Source organism: Oncorhynchus gorbuscha, linkage group LG11 (assembly GCF_021184085.1).
Source record: "Oncorhynchus gorbuscha isolate QuinsamMale2020 ecotype Even-year linkage group LG11, OgorEven_v1.0, whole genome shotgun sequence".
Classification (NCBI taxonomy): domain Eukaryota; kingdom Metazoa; phylum Chordata; class Actinopteri; order Salmoniformes; family Salmonidae; genus Oncorhynchus; species Oncorhynchus gorbuscha.
Genome location: NC_060183.1, coordinates 39,762,772 through 39,789,553, shown reverse-complemented (window position 1 = coordinate 39,789,553; position 26,782 = coordinate 39,762,772). Strand labels below are relative to the sequence as shown.

The following is a 26,782-nucleotide window of genomic DNA, read 5'->3' as shown; positions in this document are numbered from 1 at the left end:
CCAGTATGGCTACCACAGCATTCTGCAGCGATAGCCATACCATCTGGTTTGTGCTTAGTGGGACTATCATTTGTTTTTCAACAGGACAAGGACCCAAAACACCTCCAAGCGTGTAAAGGCTATTTCAAGTGGAAAAGTGATGGAGGGCTGCATCTGATGACCTGGCCTCCACAATCACCCAACCTCAACCAAATTGAGATGGTTTGGGATGAGATGGCCGGCGGAGCGAAGAAAAAGCAGCCAACAACTGCTCAGCATATGTGGGAACTCCTTCAAGACTGTCGGAAAAAAGTGTGGAAAGCTGTAATCAAGGCAAAGGGTGGCTACTATGAAGAATCTAAAATCTAAAATATATTTAGATTTGTTTAAGATGTGTTTGGTTACTACATGATTCCATATGAGTTATTTCATAGTTTATGTCTTCACTATTATTCTACAATGTAGAAAATAGTCAAAATAAAGAAAAACCCTTGAATGAGTAGGTGTGTCCAAACTTTTGACTGGTACTGTACATTTCCATTTTTTTTCATTTTTTTAACATTACAAATACATTTTTTTTAAGTACATCAATGCAGTTACATTGAACATTACGCAGGGCTGTTAATAGTGCCTGAGCTGGCAGATGAATCGTTCTTGCCTCTCTTCCTCATGGAGGTTCTGCATGTTGATTCCAACCTTAAAAGTAACAACAAAGAATGTTAGCAGGTCTGTTAGGAAATGCCTTTGTCACACCATCTGGATAAGATCATTTCTGTGCTGTGCCAGAAATACTCTAAATGGGGAGATAGGAAACTCATATTATAAAATTCCTCTTTCATTTACAAATCTCATGACATGACTATTAGAAGGGGCTGTATCTAGGGAGATTTATATTTAGCGGAGCCTGCGAGCTAAATTTAATTAGCCATCTAGCTAGTAATTGCTGTGAAGTCACCAAAAGTATTTGAAATAAAAATTGGGGTAATTATGTAATCTAACTCAACACTTAACTACTACAAGCAAATTAATATTATAATAAAAAAAAAGTGGCCTTTTGATTTTGCGAACTCATCACATGCGCACTTTACTGTGCTACAGAAACACCACCAACCAAACAACAGTGCAGGGCATGCACACTAAATTAAAGGGCAACTACACTCAAAAATAAAAGTTTCTTCGATTTTTCCCAGACATTAAATGTCATCCCCTGATGTGGTTAAAGTATTTTTGTGAACACAAAAATCAAATTTGTTTGTTTTTCTATTAAAAAGTAGGAAAAACAGAAAAGACTAAAAAACTCAATCGAGAAAACAACTGAATTTGGGCAAAAAACTAAATTGGGCCAAAAATATAAACAGATTTTAAAAGGCCCTACAAACGTCTTTTGTTGAGGTCAGGTCCAATATTGGCTATGCAACCAACAGGGAAAGAGGTCAGGCCATCCTAGTAATGTTTTAGAGTAATATCATATATACAATTTTGCATACACTTATCCAAAGCAACTTAAAGTCATGTGTGCATAAATGTTTGCGTATTGGTGGTCCCGGGAATCGATCCCACTATCCTGGCATTGAAATGCTCTACCAAGATTCAGGACAAGGTTGTAAATGCTTCTTGAACCCTCCATTTAATATGATTTATAAAGCCTTTAATAGGTGGTGCTTATGCCACGCTTTATAAAGCATAAGTTTGTCACATTTGACATTAGTGGTTATGTCACACAGTTATGCTACATTTATGAACCCTATGATTTGTGACACATTTATATAGTGTTTACGAAGCCTTTATAAGCTGCACATCATTTAATGCAGTACCCCTGTATCATATGTGATGGGTTAACATAGCAGAAACGGGCTGATCCACTTCACTGAGCCTGATTGGCTGCGTCCAAAATGGCACCCTATTCCCTTTATAGTGCACAAATCTTGACCAGAACACTTTTGACCCGGGCCAATAGGATTCTGGCCCAAAGTAGTGCACTATAGGGAATAGGGTGCCATTTGGGATGCAACGACTGGCTATGCATTCCAGAGGTGACAGGAAAAAAGCAAAATATGTTCTTCCTTGGCTTGTCAATGATCTGGTTCAGAGAGGCTCTTCTCCCTTTCTCCTCCTAAATAACACCCTCTGTCAGCAGAACTACACAGGAAACCTAGCCAGGAAGGAAGGCTTTTCTCTGTCTTATTGTCTCCCCTGCTCTGCACAGCTCTGTCCCCTGAGGCTAATCTGGACATGCGCATCACAAGTTGACTCATAACCCGCAGTCACGGAGGTTATATATCCGCAGAGACCGCGGGTTATGAGTCAACCATGGTTGAATAAAGAAATAATACCTTAAAAATCCATAAATGTAGCCTATCATAATGATATAATTATTGTGGAATTTATACCTATAGGCTACATTGAGTTTTTGCATTCATTATTTGAGGCTATCTAGCATCAGCAGGTAAGCCTAAAATGTAGGGCCTAACTGTATGAGTGCCTAAAAGCCTACACGCCAATCGCCAAATGCTTTTGGGAACGTGCAAAAAAAGTTAACATAGATCCAAGGAGGCAAGAAGGACAATGACGGAGTTCAATTCAATGAGATAAAAACTGCGAAAGGGAGAGTTGAAAATAAAGAGAAGGGAGGTCCAGAAAAGTAATGTTTGCAAAATATTTGGTTGTGAGTTCAAATTTCATCATGGACAACTTTAGCAGTTTAGCTAATTAGAAACTGTCAACTATTTAGGAACAGGAGTGGAGAAACATGTTTTATTTTCTTCAGCGTCTTGAAATAATGCTTGTAAAGAGTGTGCCGAGAGTCGGTAAGCAAGTTCAGGGAGTGACTGTTATAATAAGTAAACACAACTAAAGACAATTCAAGAAACACAAACAACGCACATATAATACACTGGAACAGAAACAATAATGCCTGGGGAAGGTACCAAAGGAAGTGACATATATTGGGAAGATAATCAGGGAGGTGATGGAGTCCAGGTGAGTCTGATGACGCGCAGGTGCGCGTAACGATGGTGACAGGTATGCACCATAACGAGCAGCCTGGTGACCTAGAGGCCGGAGAGGGAGCACACATGGCAATGCTAATACACAGTTAGATACCATCTGTAGCCTAGAGGTACTTTCTTAATTAGTATCATAAATGCTGAAAGTAGGCTATTTCATAACATAAAATATGCATCCAAGCCCAAAAGAAATCTTATCATCACCCCTCACCCAGTATGTGCAGCTTACTATGGCCTACCTAAGATTCACAATAATAAACTATGGTCCTTCTGTAGCTCAGTTGGTAGAGCATGGCGCTTGTAACGCCAGGGTAGTGGGTTCGATCCCCGGGACCACCCATACGTAGAATGTATGCACACATGACTGTAAGTCGCTTTGGATAAAAGAGTCTGCTAAATGGCATATATTATTATTATCAGAATCACATTGGGTCGTTTTCACAGCTTTCTATTTACTTACAAATGATCAAACTGATGACATTTTGCACAGAAAATCATTCCCGTTTCTTTTGAGTTATTGCATTTTATCCCTGGTACTCATCCGTCTCTGCTCCAAGAAAGAAGCAGAGATGAAAGAGAAACACACAAAACAAAATTATAAAAGCAACATGTTGGTTTCATGAGCTAAATTTGTTTTCCACAAAAATGTTCCATAAGCAGGCCACTGGCCAAATGTGCAATTTTAGAGTCAATGCCACAGATGTCTCAAGTTTTTAGGGAGCCAAAATGGAGCCGGAGGAGATGGCTGCCGTTTAACGGGCTCTTAACTAATTTTGTGTGTTTTTCCACGTTTTTTGTAAATGATTTTGTACATAATGTTTCTGCCACCGTCTCTTGTGACTGAAATAGCTTCTGGATATCAGAACAGCGATTACTGACCTCAAACTGGGCAAAGATTTTTCCTTTAATGAGTCGGATGCGAAGTATTTACTGCAGATACCTGAGTCCAAATCCCCATCATTTGCAGGAAGAAGAGACACTGATGCAGGGGACGCAGGTCCGGGTGCCCTGTGAGAATTTGTCGCCGAGTGGGTAGCTCGCCTCTACCATCCGCCTTATTGGCCAACGTACAATCATTGGAGAATATTCCAGATGACCTCTGTTCAAGACAATTCTACCAACGGGACATTAGAAACTGTAATATCTTATGTAATATCTTAATATCTTAAGTACAGACTGGAATATGTTCCGGGATTCATCCGATGGCATTGAGGAGTACACCACATCAGTTACCGGCTTCATCAATAAGTGCATCGATGATAGTAACCGTATGTACATACCCACACCAGAAGCCGTAAATTACAGGCAACATCCGCACTGACCTAAAGAGTACAACTTCCGCTTTCAAGGACTGGGACTCAAACCCGGACGCTTAAAAGAAATCCAGCTATGCCTTCCGACGAACCATCAAACCATCAAAGCATCAATACAGGACTAAGATTGAATCATACTACACCGGCTCCGACGCTTGTCAGATGTGGCAGGGCTTGCAAACTATTACCTACTACAAAGGGAAGCAAGCCGCGAGCTGCCAAGTGACACAAGCCTACCAGACGAGCTAAATGACTTCTATGCGTACTTCGAGGCAAGCAACACTGAAGCATGCATGAGAGCACCAGCTGTTCCTAACGACTGTGTGGAACACACTCACCGTAGCCAATGTGAGCAAGACCTTTAACTTCTTATGGCTACAGGGGCAGTATTGAGTAGCTTGGATGAAAAGGTGCCCAGAAATGCCCAGAGTAAACTGCCTGCTCCTCAGTCCCAGTTGCTAATATATGCATATTATTAGTCGTATTGGATAGAAAACACTCTGAAGTTTCTAAAACTGTTTGAATGATGTCTGTGAGTATAACAGAACTCATATGGCAGGCAAAAACCCAAGAAAAATCCAAACAGGAAGTGGGAAATCTGAGGTTGGTCAATTTTCAACTCAGCCCCTATCGAATACACGGTGGGATATTGGTAAAGTTGCACTTCCTAAGGCTTCCACTAGATGTCAACCGTCTTTAGAAAATTGTTTGAGGCTTCTACTGTAGGTGGAGCCGAATGAGAGGGGAATGAGTCAGGTGTCTGGCAGAGTGCCACAGGCTGGTCATTCGCATTTCACATGAGAGGGAGCTGTGTTCCTTTGCTTTTCTGAAGACAAAGGAATTCTCCGGTTGGAACCTTATTGATGATTTATGTTAAAAACATCCTAAAGATTGATTCCATACATCGTTTGACATGTTTCTAAAGGACTGTAACGGAACGTTTTGACATTTCATCTGCAACTAGTGAACACGCTTCGTGAGTTTGGATTTGTTTACCAAATGCGCTAACAAAAGTAGCTATTTGGACATAAATGATGGACATTATCGAACAAATCAAACACTTATTTTGGAACTATGATTCCTGGGAGTGCATTCTGATGAAGATCATCAAAGGTAAGTGAATATGTATAATTTTATTTCTAACTTCTGTTGAATCCAACATGGCAGATATATATAAATGGTTTCTGAGCGCCGTTCCCAGATTCTTGCATGGTTTGCTTTTTCCCGAAAGCTTTTTTGAAATCTGACACAGCGGTTGCATTAACTTCTTGGATATAGGGGGCGCTCTTTTAATTTATGGATTAAAAGACGTTCCCATTTCGAACAAGATATTTTGTCACGAAAAGATGCTCGACTATGCATATAATTGACAGCTTTGGAAAGAAAACACTCTGACGTTTCCAAAACTGCAAAGATATTGTCTGTGAGTGCCACAGAACTAATGCTACAGGCGTAACCAAGATGAAACTTCAAACAGGAAGTGAGCCAGATTTTTGAGGCGCTGTGTTCCAATGTCTCCTTATATGGCTGTGAATGCGCCAGGAACGAGCCTACACTTTCTGTCGTTTCCCCAAGGTGTCTGCAGCATTGTGACGTATTTGTAGGCATATTGGAAGATTGACCATAAGAGACTACATTTACCAGGTGTCCGCCTGGTGTCCTCCGTCGAAATTGGTGCGTAATCCAGCTGCATGTATTTTCCCATGTAATTCAGAGGAGAAACAAAACTGCCACGAATGACTTATCATCGAATAGATATGTGAAAAACACCTTGAGGATTGATTCTAAACAACGTTTGCCATGTTTCTGTCGATATTATGGAGTTAATTTTGAAAAAAGTTTGGCGTTTTGATGACTGAATTTTCAGGGGGTTTTCTCAGCCAAACGTGATGAACAAAACGGAGCGATTTCTCCTACACAAATAATATTTTTGGAAAAACTGAACATTTGCTATCTAACCGAGAGTCTCCTCATTGAAAACATCCGAAGTTCTTCAAAGGTAAATTATTTTATTTGAATGCTTTTCTTGTTTTTGTGAAAATGTTGCCTGCTGAATGCTAGGCTTAATGCTATGCTAGCTATTAATACTCTTACACAAATGCTTGTTTTGCTATGGTTGAAAAGCATATTTTGAAAATCTGAGATGACAGTGTTGTTAACAAAAGGCTAAGCTTGAGAGCCAATATATTCATTTCATTTCATTTGATTTTCATGAATAGTTAACGTTGCGTTATGGTAATGAGCTTGAGGCTATAATTACGATCCCGGATACGGGATTGCTCGCCGCAACAGGTTAACCTGTTACTCCTACCCCCTACTTTTTCGAACATTCTGTTAAAAATCGAGCAACATTTCAGCACCCTGCTGCTCATGCCAGGAATATAGTATATGCATATGATTAGTATGTGTGGATAGAAAACACTCAGACGTTTATAAAACTGGTTAAATCACGGCTGTGACTATAACAGAACGTGCGTTTCATCTAAAAGTGCAGGAAAATCTGATCACTGAAAATGGAAAAATATATCCATGCGCGACTTGAACCCATTGATAAAGGTGAACCACATTTAATGGGGCTGAGGTTGCAATACCTACAGCTTCCACACGTTGTCTAGAGTCTTGTCATTTGCCAACTGTTTGTTTCTTGGCCAAACAGACGCAAGGCAGCGCATTTCTTCCGGTCTCTGACCGGATATTTTGGTTGAGATTTACCCGGACAGTATTTCCAGACGGACAGCTAAAGAATATACTTCGCCTCGTGATCAATTTGATTGCTTATTAACGTTTAATAATACCTAAAGTTGCATTACAAAAGTATTTCGAAGTGTTTTGTGAAAGTTTATCGTCAACTTTTTTTATTTAAAAAATTGACGTTACGTTATAAGACACTATTTTTTTTGTTTATCACACAGTCTTCATAGATCGATATCTAGGCTATATATGGACCGATTTAATCGAAAAAAAGACCCAATAGTGATTATGGGACATCTAGGAGTGCCAACAAAGAAGATGGTCAAAGGTAATGAATGTTTTATATTTTATTTGTGCGGTTTGTGTAGCGACGACTATGCTAATTATTTTGTTTACGTCCCCTGCGGGTCTTTTGGGGTGTTACATGCTATCAGATAATAGCTTCTCATGCTTTCGCCGAAAAGCATTTTAAAAATCTGACTTGTTGCCTGGATTCACAACGGGTGTAACTTTAATTCAATACCCTGCATGTGTATTTTAATGAACGTTTGAGTTTTAACTAGTACTATTAGCATTTAGCGTAGCGCATTTGCATTTCCAGATGTCTAGATGGGACGCCTGCGTGCCAGGTAGGAGCAAGAGGTTAAGGAGAAGTATATTTATAATTCCATGTGTAACACTTGTATTTTCATCAACATTTATAATGAGTATTTCTGTAAATTGATGTGGCTATGCAAAATCACTGGATGTTTTTGGAACTACTGAACATAACGCGCCAATGTAAACTCAGATTTTTTTGTATATAAACTTTATCAAACAGAACATACATGTATTGTGTAACATGAAGTCCTTTGAGTGTCATCTGATGAAGATCATCAAAGGTTAGAGATTAATTTTTATCTCCATTTGTGCTTTTTGTGACTCCTGTCTTTGGCTGGAAAAATGGCTGTGTTTTTCTGTGGCTTGGTGGTGACCTGATATAATCGTTTGTGGTGCTTTCGCTGTAAAGCCTTTTTCAAATCAGACACTGTGGCTGGATTAACAATAATTGTATCTTTAAAATGGTGTAAATTACTTGTATGCTTGAGGAATTTTAATTATGAGATTTGTGTTGCTTTGAATTTGGCACCCTGCACTTTCACTGGCTGTTGTCATATCGATCCCGTTATCGGGATTGCAGCCCTAATAAGTACTTGTCAACATTCACAAATCCGCAGGGCCAGATGGATTACCAGGAGGTGTACTCCAAGAAAGCTCTGACCAACTGGCAAGTGGCTGCACTTACATTTTCAATCTGTCCCTGGCCGAGTCTGTAATACCTACATGTTTCAAGGAGACCACCATAGGCCCTGTGCCCAAGAACACCAAGGTAACCTGCCTAAATGACTACTGACCTGTAGCACTCACATATGTAGCCATGAAGTGCTTTGAAAGGCTGGTCATGGCTCACATCAACACCATTATCCCAGAAACCCTAGACCCACTCCAAATGCATACCGCCCCAACAGATCCACAGATGATGCAATCTCTACTGCAATCCACACTGCCCTTTCCCATCTGGATTAAACAAACACCTACGCGAGAAGGCTGTTCATTGACTACAGCTCAGCGTTCAAAACCATAGTGCCCTCAAATCTTATCAATAAGCTAAGGACCCTGAGACTAAACACCTCCCTCTGGACTTCTTGACAGCTGCTCTAGGTGGTAAGTGTAGGCAACAACACATCTGATATGCTGATCCTCAACATGGGGGCCCCTCAGGGGAGCGTGCTTAGTCCCCTCCTGTACTTTCTGTTCACCCGTGACTGTGAGGCCAATCACGACTCCAACAGCATCATTAAGCTCGCAGATGACACAACAGTGGTAGGCCTGATCACCGACAACGATGGAGTCGTGATTGGCAGCCTACAGGGAGGAGGTCAGAGACCTGACCGTGTGGTGTCAGGACAACAACCTCTCCCTCAACGTGATAAAGATAAAGAAGGTGATTGTGGACTACAGGAAAAGGAGAGCGGAGCCCGCCCCCATTCTCATAGACTGAGCTGCAGTGGAGCAGGTTGAGAGCTTCAAGTTCCTTGGTGTCCACATCACCAACAAACTAACATGGTCCAAGCACACCAACACGGTAGTGAAGAGGGCACGACAATGCCTATTCCCCCTCAGGAGACTGAAAAGATTTGGCATGGGCCCTTAGATCCTCAAAAGGTTCTACAGCTGCACCATCAAAAGCATCCTAACTGGTTGCATCACCACCTGGTACGGCAACTGCTCGGCCTCCAACCGCAAGGGCTACAGAGATTGATGCGTACTGCCCAGTACATCACGGGAGCCAAGCTTCCTGTCACTATACCAGGCCTGTATACCAGGCGGTGTCAGAGAAAGGCCCTAATAATTTCCAAAGAATCCAGCCACCCTAGTCATAGACTGTTCTCTCTGCTACCACACAGCAAGTGGCACCAGAGCGCCAAGTCTAGGTCCAAAAGGCTTCTTTTACACCCAAGCCATGACTGCTGAACAGCTAATCAAATGGCTAACCAGATTATTTGCATTAAACCCCCCCTTTTTCTTACACTGCTGCTACTCCTGTTTATTATCTATGCATAGTCACTTTACCCCTACCTACATGTACATATTACTCCAATTACCTGATTAATCTGTATCGCACATTGACTAGTATATAGTTTCCTTTATTGTTATTTTATTGTTGCTCTTTTTTTTTTGGTAAATGTTTTCTTAACTCTTATTTTTCTTAACAGCACTGTTGGTTAAGGGCTTGTAAGTAAGCATTTCACGTTAAGGTTGTATTCGGGGTATTTAACAAATATCATTTGATTTGATTTTGATTTAGCCTATAGCACGTTTTCTATATGATTGTGTTAGGATTGGGTGACCTCAGATTTGACTTTAATCAAACATCACACATAGTCGGGCGTTGCAGATGGGTTATTAGCAGTTGCTGCCGGGTGCGGGTTAACAAACAGCTGACCACTAGCGCACACACACATGCATGTAAACACACATGTGGAAGCACAAATGCATGAAAGTATGCAAGTATGGACACATCCACTAACACATTATACTGTCATCATGCCCATTGTGAACAATAGGTGCAAGGTTGAAAAGGAAATACTTTTGTCGTCCTCTTCTTTTTCGTCTGATGGAGGTTTTGACAAATTTGACTCTAAGCAGCATGTCTTACTGAAATATGTTCTCTTACTGTAAAATGCATTTACAATGTTTTTGTCTTTAGCCTACTATAAGCCTACTAAATTTAGGTCAAACAAACCTGGGGAAGTGCAGTGGGCAAAATATTTATTTTTTAATCTGCAAAGAACATCCGGAAATATCGGATCATGTTCCTATAGGCTTAGGCTACATAGATCCCATAGCTAAGTAACATGGCCCACAGATTTGTATTAAGCAAAAGGCAAAAGCAGGTTGAAAGTATGTTTGATGTGAGTTGTAAGAGCATAGTGATACATGCAACTAACATTGAAAATGTGCTGTAGGCTACAGTCAGAGAGAGCAGAAGGATTTTTTTGACAGGGGGTGCAGGATATTTAAAAAAAATCTGATTTAGATATGTTTCTGCTTATAATTTCCAACATTTTCGTAGGCTATTTGTTAATCAACTCGTCTGTAATTAGATACATGCAGCTTCTCTTCTGTCATTATATGTTTCCCTAGAATACTAAACAAACCCTTGCCTCAGTGGAGTTCAAATAGGTCAAGTTTGTTCTGTCGCCTCTGCTTCTTTCGCGGAGCAAAGACATTTGGGGACCGGGGAGAAAACGCAATAGCTTAATTTAAGTTTTTTTTAAACGGGAAAGATTTTAATTGCAAAATGTCCAAATGACATCAGTTTGACCGGTTGTAAGGACATAGAAAGCTGTGAGAACGACCCAACATGTTTCTGATAAGATTTCAGTTGGGCTTGGATACATATTTTATGTGGTTGTATTAACTTACTATCAACTAATGATGCTAATGAAGATAACACCTCTACATATGGCATCTAACTTTGCATTAGCATTCTCTCAAGATGCTGAAATTAATACATCAAATTTCTCTCCTCCTGTTCCCGAGTCAACATTTTGCCTACATTTGGTGTATCAATTTACTGCAAGAAATGCTTAATTGTGATGGACTTAACATTAAAGCTATGTTCGAGGTTATAGCCGTACAGTCAGTGTCCAGATATCAGTTTCCATTTAACTAATCTGCATAGTAGGCTACGGTTGAAGTGCCATAGGCGCATTTGAACCAAATCTTTCTCAAACTTTACTTTTCTGGCCTTATCTTCTCTTTATTTTTAACTCTCCATTTTGCAGCTTTTCTCTTATCAACTTAAACTCTGACATTGTCGTTATTGCCTCCAACATTAACTTTTTCTCCCCATTCCCAAAAACATTTGGTGTTTGGCATATTTGGTGCACATACAGTAAGGCCCTAAAATGTAGGCTTATGCACTAATGCCAGAAAGGCTACATTTAGTTTTATTTCATTATTTTATGGTATCAATATAAATTACACAAGAATGATACATGTATGTTTTTCTAATGTGTTGTTTTATCTTTGTTCAACCCGCCCGCCACCCAAATGCCCTTCATCCACACAATATTTCATGACCCTAAACCATTCGGACTGCAGGTTATGATGGAAGAAATAATGGTTACATGGCAATCATCCTATTGGTCTCATCATTGATTGGTGTAGTTGTGCGGCCTATACAGGCGCAACGTGCCTCCTGACGTTCTGGCGTGCTAGGGGTTAAATTGGGAGGTAGGGGAGTCACCAGTTCACCACACAGCGGCGCGTTCTGGGGCACTTCTCAGCGGAAAACATCTGATTCCAACACATCTCTGAAAAAGCGGTGTTTGGTTCAACCTTCATAGAGGATAGGAGACGTGTCGACCGGTCTCGGTAGCTTTTGAATAACATTCAGAACACTGGAATAGAAACCTCGAATATGAATAATTCTGTCTGGAGCGCTTGTTAACGGTACGTGACATCCACATTCTTTCGCATCCACAAATTCACAGGCAGGGAAGGCTATTTGTGTTTCGCTGTCACGGAATGCTTCACTTTAAAATAGAAATTCATACATTTGGAATTATATTTTACATGCCTGATCAAACATCCAAGAAGCCCCCATGATTTTTCCATTAGATCCAGCTGTGCGCGCTATGCACACGTCGCTAAGGTAATGGTTTAGTGCTAGGTAATTGTGGGAGGTCGCTATTTTAGCTTTCTGAAAAGATACTTCAGCTGAGTAACAGATCATTTTTTTCCGGGACAACTTGTTGAGTATTATATTTAAACTACGCTAAAATCATGTTTTGGGGACCTAAGATGTTTATCTGTTAAACAAGGCCGTCTTCATGGGCCTACCAAAATGGGTTATCATGGTCTCTTTGCATTGCGCAACCATATTTATCCTCTTCATAACTGGATATTTGCGTGTATATGAAATGCCATAGCTCATTAGTCATATACTAACGGCATTTGTTAGTATCCCTAATAGACAGCTGCCTGGCGGTTTCGGAATGTAGTCTTTGTAGCTTCGGCCACTCTGTATCCACAGTGGGTCTAGGCTGCAGTTGTGGTATTTCACCATCCTATTGAGTGTCTGATTCATGCCCTGATCTCCTCCAGATGTGCTGAATAGAACTTCACTTTTCCTTCTAATGAAGCAACACAACGCCCAGGATTGGGACATCTCTCTCCCTTTTTGCAGCCATTCCGTTGACTTAGTGTAAATCTTTTATTTAAAAAAAAATGTGTATGGCTTCAGCCTAACTAGTTGAAGATGCCTGAAGAATCCAAAAGATGGTAGGTGTTCTTGATGTAGCTTAACCATCCAGTGTTTGGAAAGTTGGTCCCCTGGCTGGTTTAAAATGCCTAATTACAAATAGCCATGCTGCTGGCTAGTCCTTCTCTCACCTTTTTAAAGCTGTGGCATTGAGTATTCGCTCAGGAGATGCCAATGGTTTTTGTCTGTCCTTAGATTAGGGGCAGTCTCTTCCTGCAGTTACTGTCAGGTTTGTTAGTCATGCTGACATTGGGAAGTTGTTTTAATTAGCTTTTTTCTGAAGTTGCTGACATGGCCTCTTGTTAGGGCAAAGTCACTGGGACTGTCAGTCCATGGTAGTTACTGAGCAGCCAGCATCATGTGCCTAATGTAACCACCACCTGAAAGGTAGTTCAGCCTGTCAACCCTGGCTGACAGTATCCCAATAACCCTCTTGCCCATTTACTTGGGATTTTGACTTGACACACAAACACTGGTGTGTTGTGATCCACAGATGACTCAATCAGTCACGTGGTGCTATCTGGGATCTGATTGGTTATCTAGTCAGTCATTTGGTTTGGAAAGGAAACCCTCTCTGCTTTGTTATCTGATAATTTATTGGCTATTAGGAACATAACTGTTTCCTCTGTGATAGAGGCCCAGTAAACACACATGTAAAGTGTGAGAACATTTACTCGGTGACCGATAGGCCCCAAGGTTACGTGTGTCTTAAAGTGGGGGATGCAATCAAACCCTGTCTCCAGCTATCATATGATGACTGGAAAACTGTTCTAGTCATTTCTGTAGACCTTGAATGCACTTTGGTGTGTTCAAGGTCGACAAAGAAAATCTGCTCTCATAGCAGAAACCAATGCATGAACGTTTTATTGTCTTAGTGCTGTTGCTCTTGTGATTCAAGCCATATAATGCACATGATTGCTGGCAAAGCGAGATTTGGCTGTGGTTTTGAGTGTGCGTGCAATTATAGACTTGATTTGCAAGAAGATGTTAGATCATTTGCCACTGTAGCTCTGCAAAGCATGTCATCTGACTTTTACATGCTGAAAGTAGTTTGGTTTAGAAGAGCTGCATACTTCTCCAATGGCAGTTTAAGTGTTATTATTATATCACTGATTTAGATGGGTTAAAGGTGATATTGACATACAGGCCTGATGCACTAAACGTCCCCAAGAGCTTATTTCTCATCATAATAGAATATGGACTAGTCCAATCGCTTGAGGACAACTGGGACTGAGGACAGTCATTATATAATTATTTCATTACATTTACATTACATTTAAGTCATTTTCACCAAAGAAATGTGTACTGGGCTGGTTATGCATCCCCTGTAGTGGCTGGAACTGTCCTTTTCAGGACTATGTGAAAATAAATGTCCAGGTTGGCACAGTAGTGTGAAAAAGGGTACTTAAGGGGCTGCCTTGACTATTGTTTAAACATCTTCCAGTCTCCCACTGTAGTTTAAATGTTAACGTGTTTACCAGTCATCAGAGGGGAATTTACCTGACGAGTGAAGTTAATGTTAACTACTCTTCAGCAGTCACTGTGCACTAGTTTTACAAGAGCTTGTGGACTGTCAGCTTTGTACTTGTTTTCAGGAAGTGGACTGTTTGTTTTTGAGTAACCCCCCCCCCCCAGACTGACCCTGAGAGGACTACAAGAGGCCTCTATGTAGAGTGGCGGGAATTCAGCTGGAGCTGTGTCATACATGAGGTTCTTGGAAATGTTCTCTCTAAGCTCCGCTAGTAAGCGGGCGAGCAGTAGCCCGAGACTGCCGCGCTGAAGAAATGTCAGCCCATGGAGAAAAGCACCAGATTGAATTTCACTTAACTTTCTAGCGTCAACAGGGGAAACTCTAGAAAGTGATCAACGTTTCCCTTCACTGTGGCAATTGTGATCAAATCAATAGCCACTTTCATTGCAACATACCAAAAGTAACTATGAAAGAGAATTTGTTGTAGGCCGAACACATCGGAGTAGGATACTATTGCACTGACACGCACAACTCAGCCCGTACTCTACACAGACCTGTGCGGCATAACATTTACATTTTAGTCATTTAGCAGACGCTCTTATCCAGCGTGACTTACAGACAATTAGGTTTAAATTCCAATGATGCTTGTTTTGAGATCCAAGTGAGACTGGCATGTAGCCACGTGTGGTCATTTTGTTCACATATCCTTTTAGTTGGAGTTATTCACAGTTTTAGTTTGATAAGTTTGATAACAGGCCACTCTGGTAGGCCTACATTGATGAAGTAGACTAATTGGCAAAAGTTATAGCTGGAAGTTTGTGCTACGCAGACCTGAAATTTGCTCAGTGCTGAGAAATTGAGGCAACATTGGTTCTTGACCTTGTAAGTCTCATTATTCCTGAGTTACACTCTATTTTATAGAAATAGAGTTTAGCAGGCCTATGTTCTCGATCCCGCCTCAGTCACATTCTTGGACATTACTATACATTGTCAATCCTTTACACTGTAGTCTTCTCACCCATTTTAAGGTTTTAGACTACAGCTGCTGAGGGTGGATTGCACGCTCTACTGTCATGATGTCCTGTGTGTTATGAGATTACTGGAGCGTATGGCCAGTTTTAAAACACCAACCAGGTAGCGTAAGATTAACTTCATTTAATAGCTCAACCTTTGTTCACTCCCAACCTTTGCTCTCACCATAGTCAGTCAAGGCAAATTTCCAGTATTGCGGCGATCTACGCAGCATCTGCAAGTGCCCCTGAAGGTATGTGTCATATGGAAAATAAATGCTTAGCGTTTAGCTGCTGAAATCAACCTATGGTGGTTTTTATAATGTGCTGTTGTAGTGTTTCTCTTGTTCTCTCTCAGAAAGAAGCCATTTTGTTCCCTAATCCAGCTGTGAGTGTTGATGGTTCCAGAGCTCTGTGTTGGCAGTCAAGTCTCCTCTTGCAGTTTACAGTACTGGTCGGCCACTGACTTTATATTTTACTGTAGGCTACTCTCTGTGCTCTGTTTCTGTCTTTGTCATGAAGGGCCTAGTTACAGCTGTGATAGTGTTAGTAATAATGAACTGTGGCTGTAGTTGTTAATAGCAAATGTTGTCTCCTACCATAACCAGAGGACCACATTGCACACAGATGGACAGTGTGGTGGTATCCAGCTGTCTTTTAGCCTCAGATAAGGTGACCCAAGCTGAGTGTGACTTCCTTAGAAGCTGCCACAACGTTCTCTAAAACCAGAACGGCTGAGTGTTCCTTTAACATAATATCTTGGTACTCCATGGCTCACTCTGCCTCTTACTGTCTTCACTACACTGAAAGAGGAGCAATGTTAATCACAATGGATTATACTCTAGCATTGTTTCCTGACTTACAGTGCCTTGCAAAAGTGTTCATCCCCCTTGGTGTTTTTACTTTTTTTTGCGTTACAACCTGTAATTTAAATTTAATGTAATAGACATACAAACAATAGTCCAAGTTGTTGAAGTGAAATTCTACAAAACAAGTAAAAAATAAATAAATGTAAAAGTGGTGCGTGCAGAGCAAGGATTTGGCCTAGCGTCGTCCGGGTTAGGGAGGGCTTGGTCGGTAGGGATGTCCTTATCTCATCGCGCACCAGCGACTCCTGTGGCGGGCCTGGCGCAGTGCGCGCTAACCAAGGTTGCCAGGTGCACGGTGTACCCTCCGGCACATTGGTGCAGCTGGCTTCCGGGTTGGATGCGCGCTGTGTTAAGAAGCAGTACGGCTGGTTGGGTTTTGTATCGGAGGACGCATGACTTTCAACCTTCGTTGACAGTGCCGCCCACCAACTCATGGACCAGGCAAGGAGGGCATTAATCAGAAGCCAATCAGAACCCTGAAGGAGCCGCGAAGCTCCACAGTGGAAATTGCCGTATCTGTCCATAGGACCACTTTAAACCGTACACTCCACAGAGCTGGGTTTTATGGAAGAGTGGCCAGAAAAAAATAAGCAAACATGTTTGGTGTTTGCCAAAAGGCATGTGGGAGACTTTTTAAACACGGGGAAGAAGGTACTCTGGTCAGATGAGACTAAAATTGCGCTTTTTGGCCATCAAGGAAAACTGTCTCATCACCCTGGGAATTCCATCCCCACAGTGAAGCGTAGTGGCAGCATCATGCTTTGGAGATATTTTTAATCGGCAGGGACTGGGAAACTTGTTAGAATTGAAGGAATGATGGATGGTGCTAAATACAGACAATTTCTTGAGGGAAACCTGTTTCAGTCTTCCAGATATTTGAGACTGGGATGGAGGTTCACCTTCCAGCAGGACAATGACTCTAAGCATACTGCTAAAACAACACGAGTGGTTTAAGGGGAAATATTTAAATGCCTTGGAATGGCCTAGTCAAATCCCAGACCTCAATCCAATTGAGAATCTGTGGTATGACTTAAAGATTGCTATACACCAGCGTAAGCCATCCAACTTGAAGGAGCTGGAGCAGTTTTGCCTTGAATGGGCAAAAATACCAGTAGCTAGATGTGCCAAGCTTAGACACCCCAAGAGACTAGCAGCTGTAATTGCTGAGAAAGGTGGCACTACAAAGTGTTGATTTTGGGGGGCGTGAGTAGTTTTATGTATAGTCTTATTTCTTGTTTCATAAAATACATTTCGCTTCTTCAAAGTGATAGGCATGTTGTGTAAATCAAATTACCCCCCCCCCCAAAAAAAATAAATACATATTTTAATTCTAGGTTAAGGCAACAAAATAGGAAGAATGCCAAAGGGGTTGAGTACTTTCTCAAGCCACTGTAGGTTACATGGAACAGCTTTAATTTGAACACCCAGCCTCTCACCCGAAGATCTTTATGACAGCCTAGAATTGGACTGGACAGGGCAGAGGCCCTATGTGAATCACATGACTGACAGGACGCACTGTTCGAAAGAGGAAGTGTGTCCCTGGCTAGTTGCCCAGCCGTTTCTGATGCCATCCAGGTGTTCCTTTCTCACACACATTGTCTTAATTAAAGACCCCACAGAGTTGCATCACCTCCCATCCCTACATGCATGGCTATCAATGGGTTTACAGCAAGGCTTCAATATGATGGGTGGTTAGTAAGAACGAGGTACTGGGTCATGGCTCCTCATTGTGGATCATTATAGGGATATTACTTTTTACGATGCTCACAAAACCTTTTAGGGGACAATTTCAGGTAGCGGAAGCCAGCAGAAGCTGTTAATCTTTAAAATGTTTGGAGCTGTGATATATTTGTTCTATTCTTTTATCACAAATGTTTTTGTAAACAAGTTTATGTTACGTGATATTTAATTTCATACTTTATATACATTTTCCAAAAGCTTAAAGTAATTGTCCAGTGTTTCCTGATTTCTATGAAATATGACCTATAATTAGTAATATGAGTGATACTTTTCTTTCTGAATTTAAAACAAATTAAAGATGCACTATGCAGAAATCGTCCTGCCATTTCTCCGGTTGCTCAAATTCTAGTTTGCCTTTTTTCAGTTTGGGACAAAACAAGCAAGTATTTTGTAGAGGATAATTGTACCATCTAAACTACTGAAATATATGGTGTAAAAGACTTCAAAACTAAATATTAGAATGGGAAGCATAGAAATAGTGCACATAGAACAGCGCTACCACTTCTTAGACACGCTTTCAATGAGTGGCAGATCTATGACTCACTTCTATGTGAATATTGCCGCTTTAATATTTTAAAAAAAAGCTTTGTGTCGGAATGCTGTGGCCATATGCCATTCATTAACAATATTAATTGGATTCGACTGATATTTAATTTTATGCTTTGACCATATGAGTCAACAACATTGTTTGGGTACGAGTTAACAGAATATGAAACTTTTTTTTAGTGACATTTTCACTGGACAGTTGCTTTAACATCAGTAGTTGCATTATATTTCTCGCTCTCCCCTTCCCTCCTACAGGCACATAACGGAGCATGTGCTAGTACTGAGTCTCTTTGCTGAGTCGACCCCCTGGCCTGAACAAGGAGCTGCCGTCTGATTTGGTTTACCTGTCCTGACTCCAGTAAGGCTAGCCCCTACCCCACCATGTCTACTGAAATGGAGAGCGTTGCACCCGTGGTCCCGGATGCCCCCTCCAGCACCCCCGCCTCCACAACCAGCCCTCCCACCACACCCTCCACAGCACCAGCCAAGACCCCCTTTAAGAAAGAGAAGAAGAAAGGTAATGTATGAAAGGGGCTTCTCCCTCTTACCCCACGTAAGGGATTTGGTGTTATGGGCAGAACATACTTTTTTTGAGTCGTCGGACTTTACCTTTGGTCTAGTTTTACACCTTGCTTTCCATGTGTCTTGTGGTGTGATGGTTGAGGCTACGTCATGAATTATAAATGGCATTCTCAACCAGACAAAGTGACAATCGATCCAATGATTAACTTTTCTCTCCTTCCCTTTGCCCAGCTCCAGAGAAGACTGATGAGTACCTGCTGTCAAGGTTCCAGGGTGATGGTGTGCGGTACAAGGCCAAGCTGATCGGCATCGACTATGTTCCAGAGGCCCGAGGGGACAAGATGAGCCAGGACTCCATGATGAAACTCAAGGTACCAGATATTAGGATGCAGATGCAGTACACGTTAGTGAAGAGCAAATTGAATATGATTTTTGTTAGTCTGTTTTCTATGGTAACTTCTCTCTGGGTGTGCATATGGTGGTGAGCTGTCTTTGTGTTAGTATGTCATTGTGTTGTGGTGTCTTTGCAGGGCATGGCAATAGCTTCTCGGTCCCAGGGCAAACACAAGCAAAGGATCTGGGTCAACATATCCATGTCAGGCATCAAGATCATTGATGAGAAAACAGGGGTGAGAACTGTTTGACTTTCTAATCCACAGTTCATCCCTCTATCTAAATCATGTCTCAGTGCCTGAGGAGTATCAACTTTACTTCCAACCTTTACAATTCCTATAATAGAGAATTGTAGAGACATTTTCACAAGGTAAACACAGGACATGATCTCAGTCGAGTAGGTTCCATGTTGGCCTAAATGCAAGTGTTTATATTATTAACTTATTGAAGACTGACTGTTTTTAAAATCGGTTCTCTCTTCTCCCTCACAGGTGATAGAACACGAGCACATAGTGAATAAGATCTCATTCATCGCCAGAGACGTAACGGATAACAGGGCCTTCGGCTACGTGTGTGGGGCCGAGGGACAGCACCAGTTCTTCGCCATAAAGACTGGCCAGCAGGTAAGACTCATGGGGACACACGTAGATTGTTCGATTGTTGCAAGTAGTTGATTGTCTGACTGTTTTTCCATTCATCTCTTCTCCATATAGGCAGAGCCCCTGGTCATTGACCTAAAGGATCTATTCCAGGTCATCTTCAACGTGAAGAAGTCCGAGGCTTCACAGAAGGTAAATAACTATGGTGGGGTTGTTTATTAGGGCATGCCATACAAATTGTACTTTTCTGTTAAATGTTTTTCTATGTTCTGGTAGTACAGCCCTGTTCCAAACATTTTTGGTCATGTGACTGAAGTTTGTAGTCAACACTGCCCCCTAGTGCTTCATTAGTCCTGCACCACGAACCATGCTTTCATTGCAATACCGATGACCTGACTCATCGCACACAAATCGCTTCCAATAAGTAAATGGAGAACATATTACATTCCTCCAATGGGAATATTCACCATGTTTCTCTTCTTGCATGATCTTTTCAGGGTGGGAGTAATAATGCGGTAGTTGAGGTAAGTGCCTGTGTATGTTGGCTAACTATAAACTTCATCTGCAACGTACTGCATCCGTGACCTACTGCTGCTGTGTTTTCATTTACAGAATGGTGGTGATGCCTTGCTCAGTATCGATGGCCAGGCTGGCGCTGCCAAAGTAAGTGTTTTAAGATATTGGAATCATACATGTAAAGGAGTGCAAAGTGGATGCAGAAGAGGATTCTACCGGCACAAGTGTCTACTACTAGATGTGCTGTTGAGTCTCATTTTATGGTACATCCAGTATTTTTTAAAGATGCTTAAAATGTATATGTTTTTGTTTAGGAGGTGCAACAGCTGGATTTATTTGGTGATATGTCCACCCCCCCAGACATCCACTCTCCTACAGTAAGTTAGCCTGCTGTTGTGTTCACTGGATGTGCACACATTATTATGGGAATATATATTTTTTTTTTCTGGGAATATACTCATAATGTGAAAAGGCCTAAGTGCTAGAGCTGGGGGAAATGCTCCTAACACAGACTTTACACGTGGATAGGGCCAATGGTTGGCAATTATGTTATATGCCATGCGTGTCTTTGAAGTAAACGTTTTGGACAGAATGGACAACAATTATCTTGCTGGTATTTTATTTTAAATATTGGTTGCTTTTTGCACCCTTTCCTATTCCAAACAAGGATATTTTCCCCCAATGTTATAATCAGGTGGCTTTGACTACTCAAGCTCTGGTAAAGTTCCTCTCAGGTGCTAGCTAGCTCAGTCTTACCCTTGGCCAAAGATGTTTTGTTCTGCCTTGTGGCTGTATGCCAGTCTTTCGCCCAAAACCATAGCTTAACTTTGTAACTTCACCCCTTAAACCAATCAAACCATCTGATGTCATACAGGGCTCTCAAACTCAACTCTGTAAAGGTCTGTCTGTAATAAGTGTATGTTTATTAACTTGAGGTAGTTTTGATTGATTACAAAGGTCAAATCCTGGCTGTATCTTAAATGGCAACACATTCCGAATAATGCTTGTAATCCCTCGGACACAAAGGCGGGTGCCTTGACAAAGCACATTCCTACAGTTGAGTTTCTGAATCCTGTTTTAAATGTTTGTTTAGCTATCACCACTGTTGCTTTATCAATCAAACCGTCTTCTCATGTCATTTGTTATTTCATTTAGCTGTGTTAACAGTTGCTTCTCTCTTTCAGCGCAACAGATTTTTATTTTTTTTCTCTCTCCCTCTCGTTCCCTCCCTTGATAACCAGGAGACTAGTGATATTCTATTGCTGGATCTGTCTGCCGAGGTTGACAGCAATCAGAACTGTATAAAGGGAAATGCCTTCACCTCCTGTACACCTAACCCTTGGGGTGCCCCCCAGACAGAGAACCCCTTCTCCTCCTCGTTTGGCTTCTTTCCAACCCCAGACACGGACCCTTTTGGCAATGACCCCCTTGCCCAATCAGCACCCCCCCGTTCTCTGATCTCAGCCCCCCTCCACCAATCACATCCAAGAAAGCTCTGCTAACTTCTTGGGTGGGCCAATCGGGAGCGGAGTTGGTCTTACAGAAGACTCTGACAACTTCGGTCAGCAGTTGAGCGAGTTGTCCAATAGGAACATGATCCTGGCTCTCAGTAATGGCCAGTGGCCACTAGGGGGAGTGATGACAGAAGAGAGCAGGGTTCCTGTCCAGAATGGTTTGGGATCTGTGCACTCACCACAGAACCCCTTTCTTGACGGTTCTGGGAAAAGTCCTCTCCTTTGTAAAGACGTGATGTTCGATCCACAACTCCCTGCCCCTGTGGGTCCTAGCAAGGATGGTTCGGTTGTGATAAGCCCCCCTCCACAGAGCACTAAGGCTGGACGAGGTCGGAGGAGTGCCAAGGTGAAGCTCCATAGAGGTCCTATGATGTTGCTGCATGTCTGAGAATGAGTCTGTCTGCACACCACCTCCCCAAACCATAATTGGTCTTCTAACAACAACCCCCTTTCACAGCACTGGGATACCATGCTGGCATATTCTATTCCTACAGGCCAACAGGTAGCATTGCACTGTTTTGTCTTTACCAACATGGTTTTGGTACAAGGATGTCAGGGTTGGTGTTTGTCTCTGGGGATACAACTGGAACTGGTGTGGGTTTCTAATGTAACTGCATGTAGTGGTGCTCACATGGCTTCTCTAACCTGCTTGTCCCTGGAGATTAACAACCTCTCTGCTTGACTGTAACCACTGTTTATCTCCTGTTGCTATCTATTTATATGTTTCTTGTCTTAACATTCATGCTTCAGTGAGGTGTGGAGGTAAGTGTTGGTGTTTGTCTTAAGGATTGTTAGGGATGTGCTTTTTTTAAAGGTTCATATTAATGTGAATACAGTATATAAGTGATAGTTTTTCAACCGCATTATCATCCATATAAACCTTGCCATTAATTCAGTGCTCACTACAGTTTTCCCTTGATCACTGGCCCTCGCTGGATAGTCAGTTGTTCAATATCCCTGTAGTAAATTTGGTTGCCTTATTTGCGGTTTGACCACCAGTCTCCTCCTGCCAATGACCTGTTTGGGACCGACCCATATGCTGCTCTCAGTCAGCCTGAATGCTCATCTGCCTCTGACCTCTTCAACAGTCCGACCACCTCTCCCATAGCAGCTCTGGGTAAGACTAGTAGCATCATAGGCTCCAAATAGCGAGAACCCATGTTGTGTTGAAGGGAAATGATTGGCTAGCTTAAATCTGCATTGGCGCAAATCATCCTTTAGCTATGCTGCATTTGAGGCAAACTAGATGGCGTTAAGTTCTTTCAGTCTACCTATTATACCTAAATGAAAAGGTCACCTTATCCTCTTCTCTCCCCTGGTCTTCCTCTGTCCTCCAGGAGCATTGCAGTTGGGTCCCCCTTCAGTCACCATTCATGGCACAGCCACATCACCGTGGGGAGTCCCAGCACCAGGACCTTCTATGTTCACCATGCCAGGAGGGGTAACACTCCACAACCCCCAGCCCACCTTCCCCCAGCCATCTGCCTTCGGTGCCCTTCCTATACCCCCGGCCCCCTGGGGCCAGCAGGCTCCATCCCCGTATGGGGCCCAGCCGGTCACCCAGCCTTGGGGACAGCCTGCTCCTGCAGGGCCCATGGTTGCACCTGGCTGGGGCCAGCCCCCCATGGCTAACCCCTTCCAACCCGGCCCTTATGCCATGATGGGAGGCCCTCCACAGGGTATGCCACAAGGTCCACCCCGGCCACCACCCCGGCCCCCAATCAAGGAGGCCCCAGTCAAGGTAGAACCCAGTGCCTTCACGGCTCTGGACCCCCTGGGAGGGGAGAAGGAGAAGAAGAGTGGGAAGGACATGTTCAAGGACTTCCAGATTGCCAAACCTCCAGCCATCCCAGCCAGGAAGGGGGAGCAAGCTCCTGGAGCCGCCCCCAGCACTAATGGGGATGGTGCATTTGCCCAGTACTTCTCCAGCAAAGTGGGCATGCTCCAGGAGGTTGCGGATCACGACGACTTTGAAATTCAGAGTCAGATTTCAGCGGTTGCCAATGGTAATGGTGGTTGTTTTGGAATTTGGAATTTCAAAATCCTATCAAATCTGTAGGAGATTACCCCAATACCTATTTATCATCTAGTCCCAGCAAATATCAAGTTAAATAAAAAAAATTGTCACATGTGCCGAATACAATGGGTGTAGACCTTAATGTGTAAAAGATAACATGGTCCGGTACCGTTTTCCTGGACGGTAGCACAGTTAAGTCTATGGCTTGGGTTACAGGATGTTTTTTGATGTACAGTAACAGTCAAGTTTGTACACCTACTCATTTGAGTTTTTTTTTTTTTGACTATTTGCTACATTGTAGAATAATCTTTAACACAAACAATGAAACACATATGGAATAATGTATTTTAGGTTCTTCAAAGTAGCCACCCTTTGCCTTGATGACAGCTTTGCACACTTGGCATTCTCTTGACCGGCTTCACCCGGAATGCTTTTCCAACAGTCTTGAAGGAGTTCCCTTGCTGAGCACTTGTTGGCTGCTTTTCCTTCACTCTGTGGTCCAAACCATCCTAATTGGATTGAGGTTGGGTTATTGTGTAGGCTAGGTCATCTGATGCAGCACTCCATCACGCTTCTTCTTAGTCAAATAGCCCTTACACAGCCTGGAGGTGTGTTGGGTCATTGTCCTGTTGAAAACAAATGGTCCCACTAAGTGCAAAACGGATGGGATGGCGTCTTGCTGCTGAATAAATAAACCACCAGCAAAGCACCATCACACCTCCATGCTTCATGGTGGGAACCATACATACGGCGATCATCCGTTCACCTACTCTGTCTCACAAAGACATTGAGGTTGGTCATCAGACCAAAGGACAGATTTCCACGTCTAATGTCCATTGCTCGTGTTTCTTGGCCCAAGCAACTCTTCTTATTGGTGTCCTTTAGTAGTTTCTTTGCAGCAATTCAACCATTCACACAATCACCTCTGAACAGTTGTTATTGAAATGTGGCTGTTACTTGAACTCTGAAGCATTTTTGGGCTGCAATTTCTGTAGCTGGGAACTATATAATGAACTTATCCTCTGTAGCAGAGGTAAGTCTTTCCTGTGCTTGATGGTTTTTGCGACTGCACTTGAAGGAACTTTTAAAGGTCTTGACATTTTCCGGATTGACTGATTTGTCTTCAAGTAATGATTGCCTGTCGTTTCTCTTTTCTTTGATCTGTTCTTGCCATAATATAGCCCTATTTGGTAAAAGACCAAGTCCATATTCGGTTCCCTACCAACTGATTGGCTCAAATGCATTAAGAAGGAAAACAAGGCACACCTGTTAATTGAAATGCATTCCAGATGACTACCTCATGAAGCTGGTTTAGAGAATGCCAAGAGTGTGCAAAGCTGTCATCAATGAAAAGGGTGGCTACTTTTTGAAGAATTTCAAATAGTTTGATTTAACACTACATGATTCCAAATGTGTTATTTCATAGTTTTGATGTGTATACTATTCTACAATGTAAAAATAGAAACCCTTGACTTGTGTCAAATTTTGACTGGTATTGTATCTGTAAAATGTATTTATTTTTGATCCACCTGATTCTTCTCCCGTTTCTTTCCTGTCTGTCTTTAGACTCATCCAAACCGGCTCCTCGGCAAGCTGCTCCCATGTCTTCTGCAGCGGCCCCCGTTCCAGGGCTCCTGGATGCCTTTGCCCCAAATCCAGCCCCAGGCCTGGCTCCAACAGCAGCAACAGGTCTCAACCAGAGCCTATTTGATGATGCATTTGGCACTGCAACTCCCAATGCCTTTGGAGCACCACTCCTAGCAATGGTACGGAAACAGGCTCGTATCGCAATGAATCCTATCAAACGCCAAGCAATTGACGATAACGTACTGCTTTGTATCACTGTTTTTCCGACAGAACACTCCTGTTGCCCAGACCACTGGCGTCTCGGATCCCTTCGGAGACCCCTTTGGAAACCCCTTTGCCTAAGTGACATCCTGCCCATCAGTTCCAGATAATAACCAGCAAGGCTCTACGACCAAATAAGATCTTCAGAACCAGCTGCTACAACGAGCGCCAGACAATCTACATGATTGCGTCTTTTAGCCCCTGCCCCAATGCACACTAACTCCTCACCTGCCTTTTTTGATGTCAGTTACTTAGCTTCCCCCAAACCACCTTCACTTTAAAGATGCACTCTAGAAATGTTTAACTTTTTCTGATGGAAACACGATATCCCACATTTGTATACACTTAAGGGGAAAAAATAAAGATTTTCAGCTAAATAGTTTTTGTGTTTTTTAAAAGATGAGTGCAAACTTCCTCATAAGCCAATTCAATTAGTTGGTCTGTGCCTTTAAGTAAATCAGGTGATGAATGAGCCCGGAGGACTTTAATATGTCTTGCCCAATCGCTGGTAGTAGTAGTTTGTTTCTGTTCCCAGCTCACTTAGCTTTTCAGTGCCACTGAATGAAATGTACTCTAATGAAATTATTCCCGACAGAGGAACATGGCTGGAAGGGAAGGCCCTACAAATACTGTCTATTTAAACACATTTCTTTCATTAGTCTTTGTCGTGTCTTATTATTCTCCGGGACATTTTTAGGGGTTTTACTGTATCCCTAGACTACTCACCTAAGGCTGTTTAAAGTGGGCAACATTCATGTGTCTTAGTATAGGCCACTCAAACAAGTTTTCATAGACCTGTACTTGTGTGGGGTGCAATGTTTCAGTCAACCTATGAAGTAACATTTACCAACAGTTACTGAGTTGTGGACCTGGGTCTTCAGAATCTAAAACTGAGAAATGGCTGAATTCATTCATATGTAATTTTGGTTGCTAATAC

At 42.2% G+C, this 26,782-nt stretch overlaps 1 protein-coding gene across 1 annotated transcript; it reads left to right on the top strand.

The window, feature by feature from the left end:
- The first annotated feature begins 11,769 nt into the window (after positions 1 to 11,769).
- On the top strand, positions 11,770 to 26,503 carry LOC124048612 (disabled homolog 2-like). The gene is given in 15 exon segments (XM_046369573.1): positions 11,770 to 11,989; positions 18,692 to 18,953; positions 19,190 to 19,329; positions 19,489 to 19,587; positions 19,843 to 19,974; positions 20,065 to 20,142; positions 20,448 to 20,474; positions 20,563 to 20,613; positions 20,781 to 20,843; positions 21,708 to 21,932; positions 21,934 to 22,326; positions 22,980 to 23,097; positions 23,318 to 23,986; positions 25,564 to 25,763; positions 25,855 to 26,503. Coding segments are annotated over 14 exon segments (2,403 nt in total). The 5' UTR covers positions 11,770 to 11,989; positions 18,692 to 18,817; the 3' UTR covers positions 25,927 to 26,503.
- Positions 26,504 to 26,782: the final 279 nt, after the last annotated feature.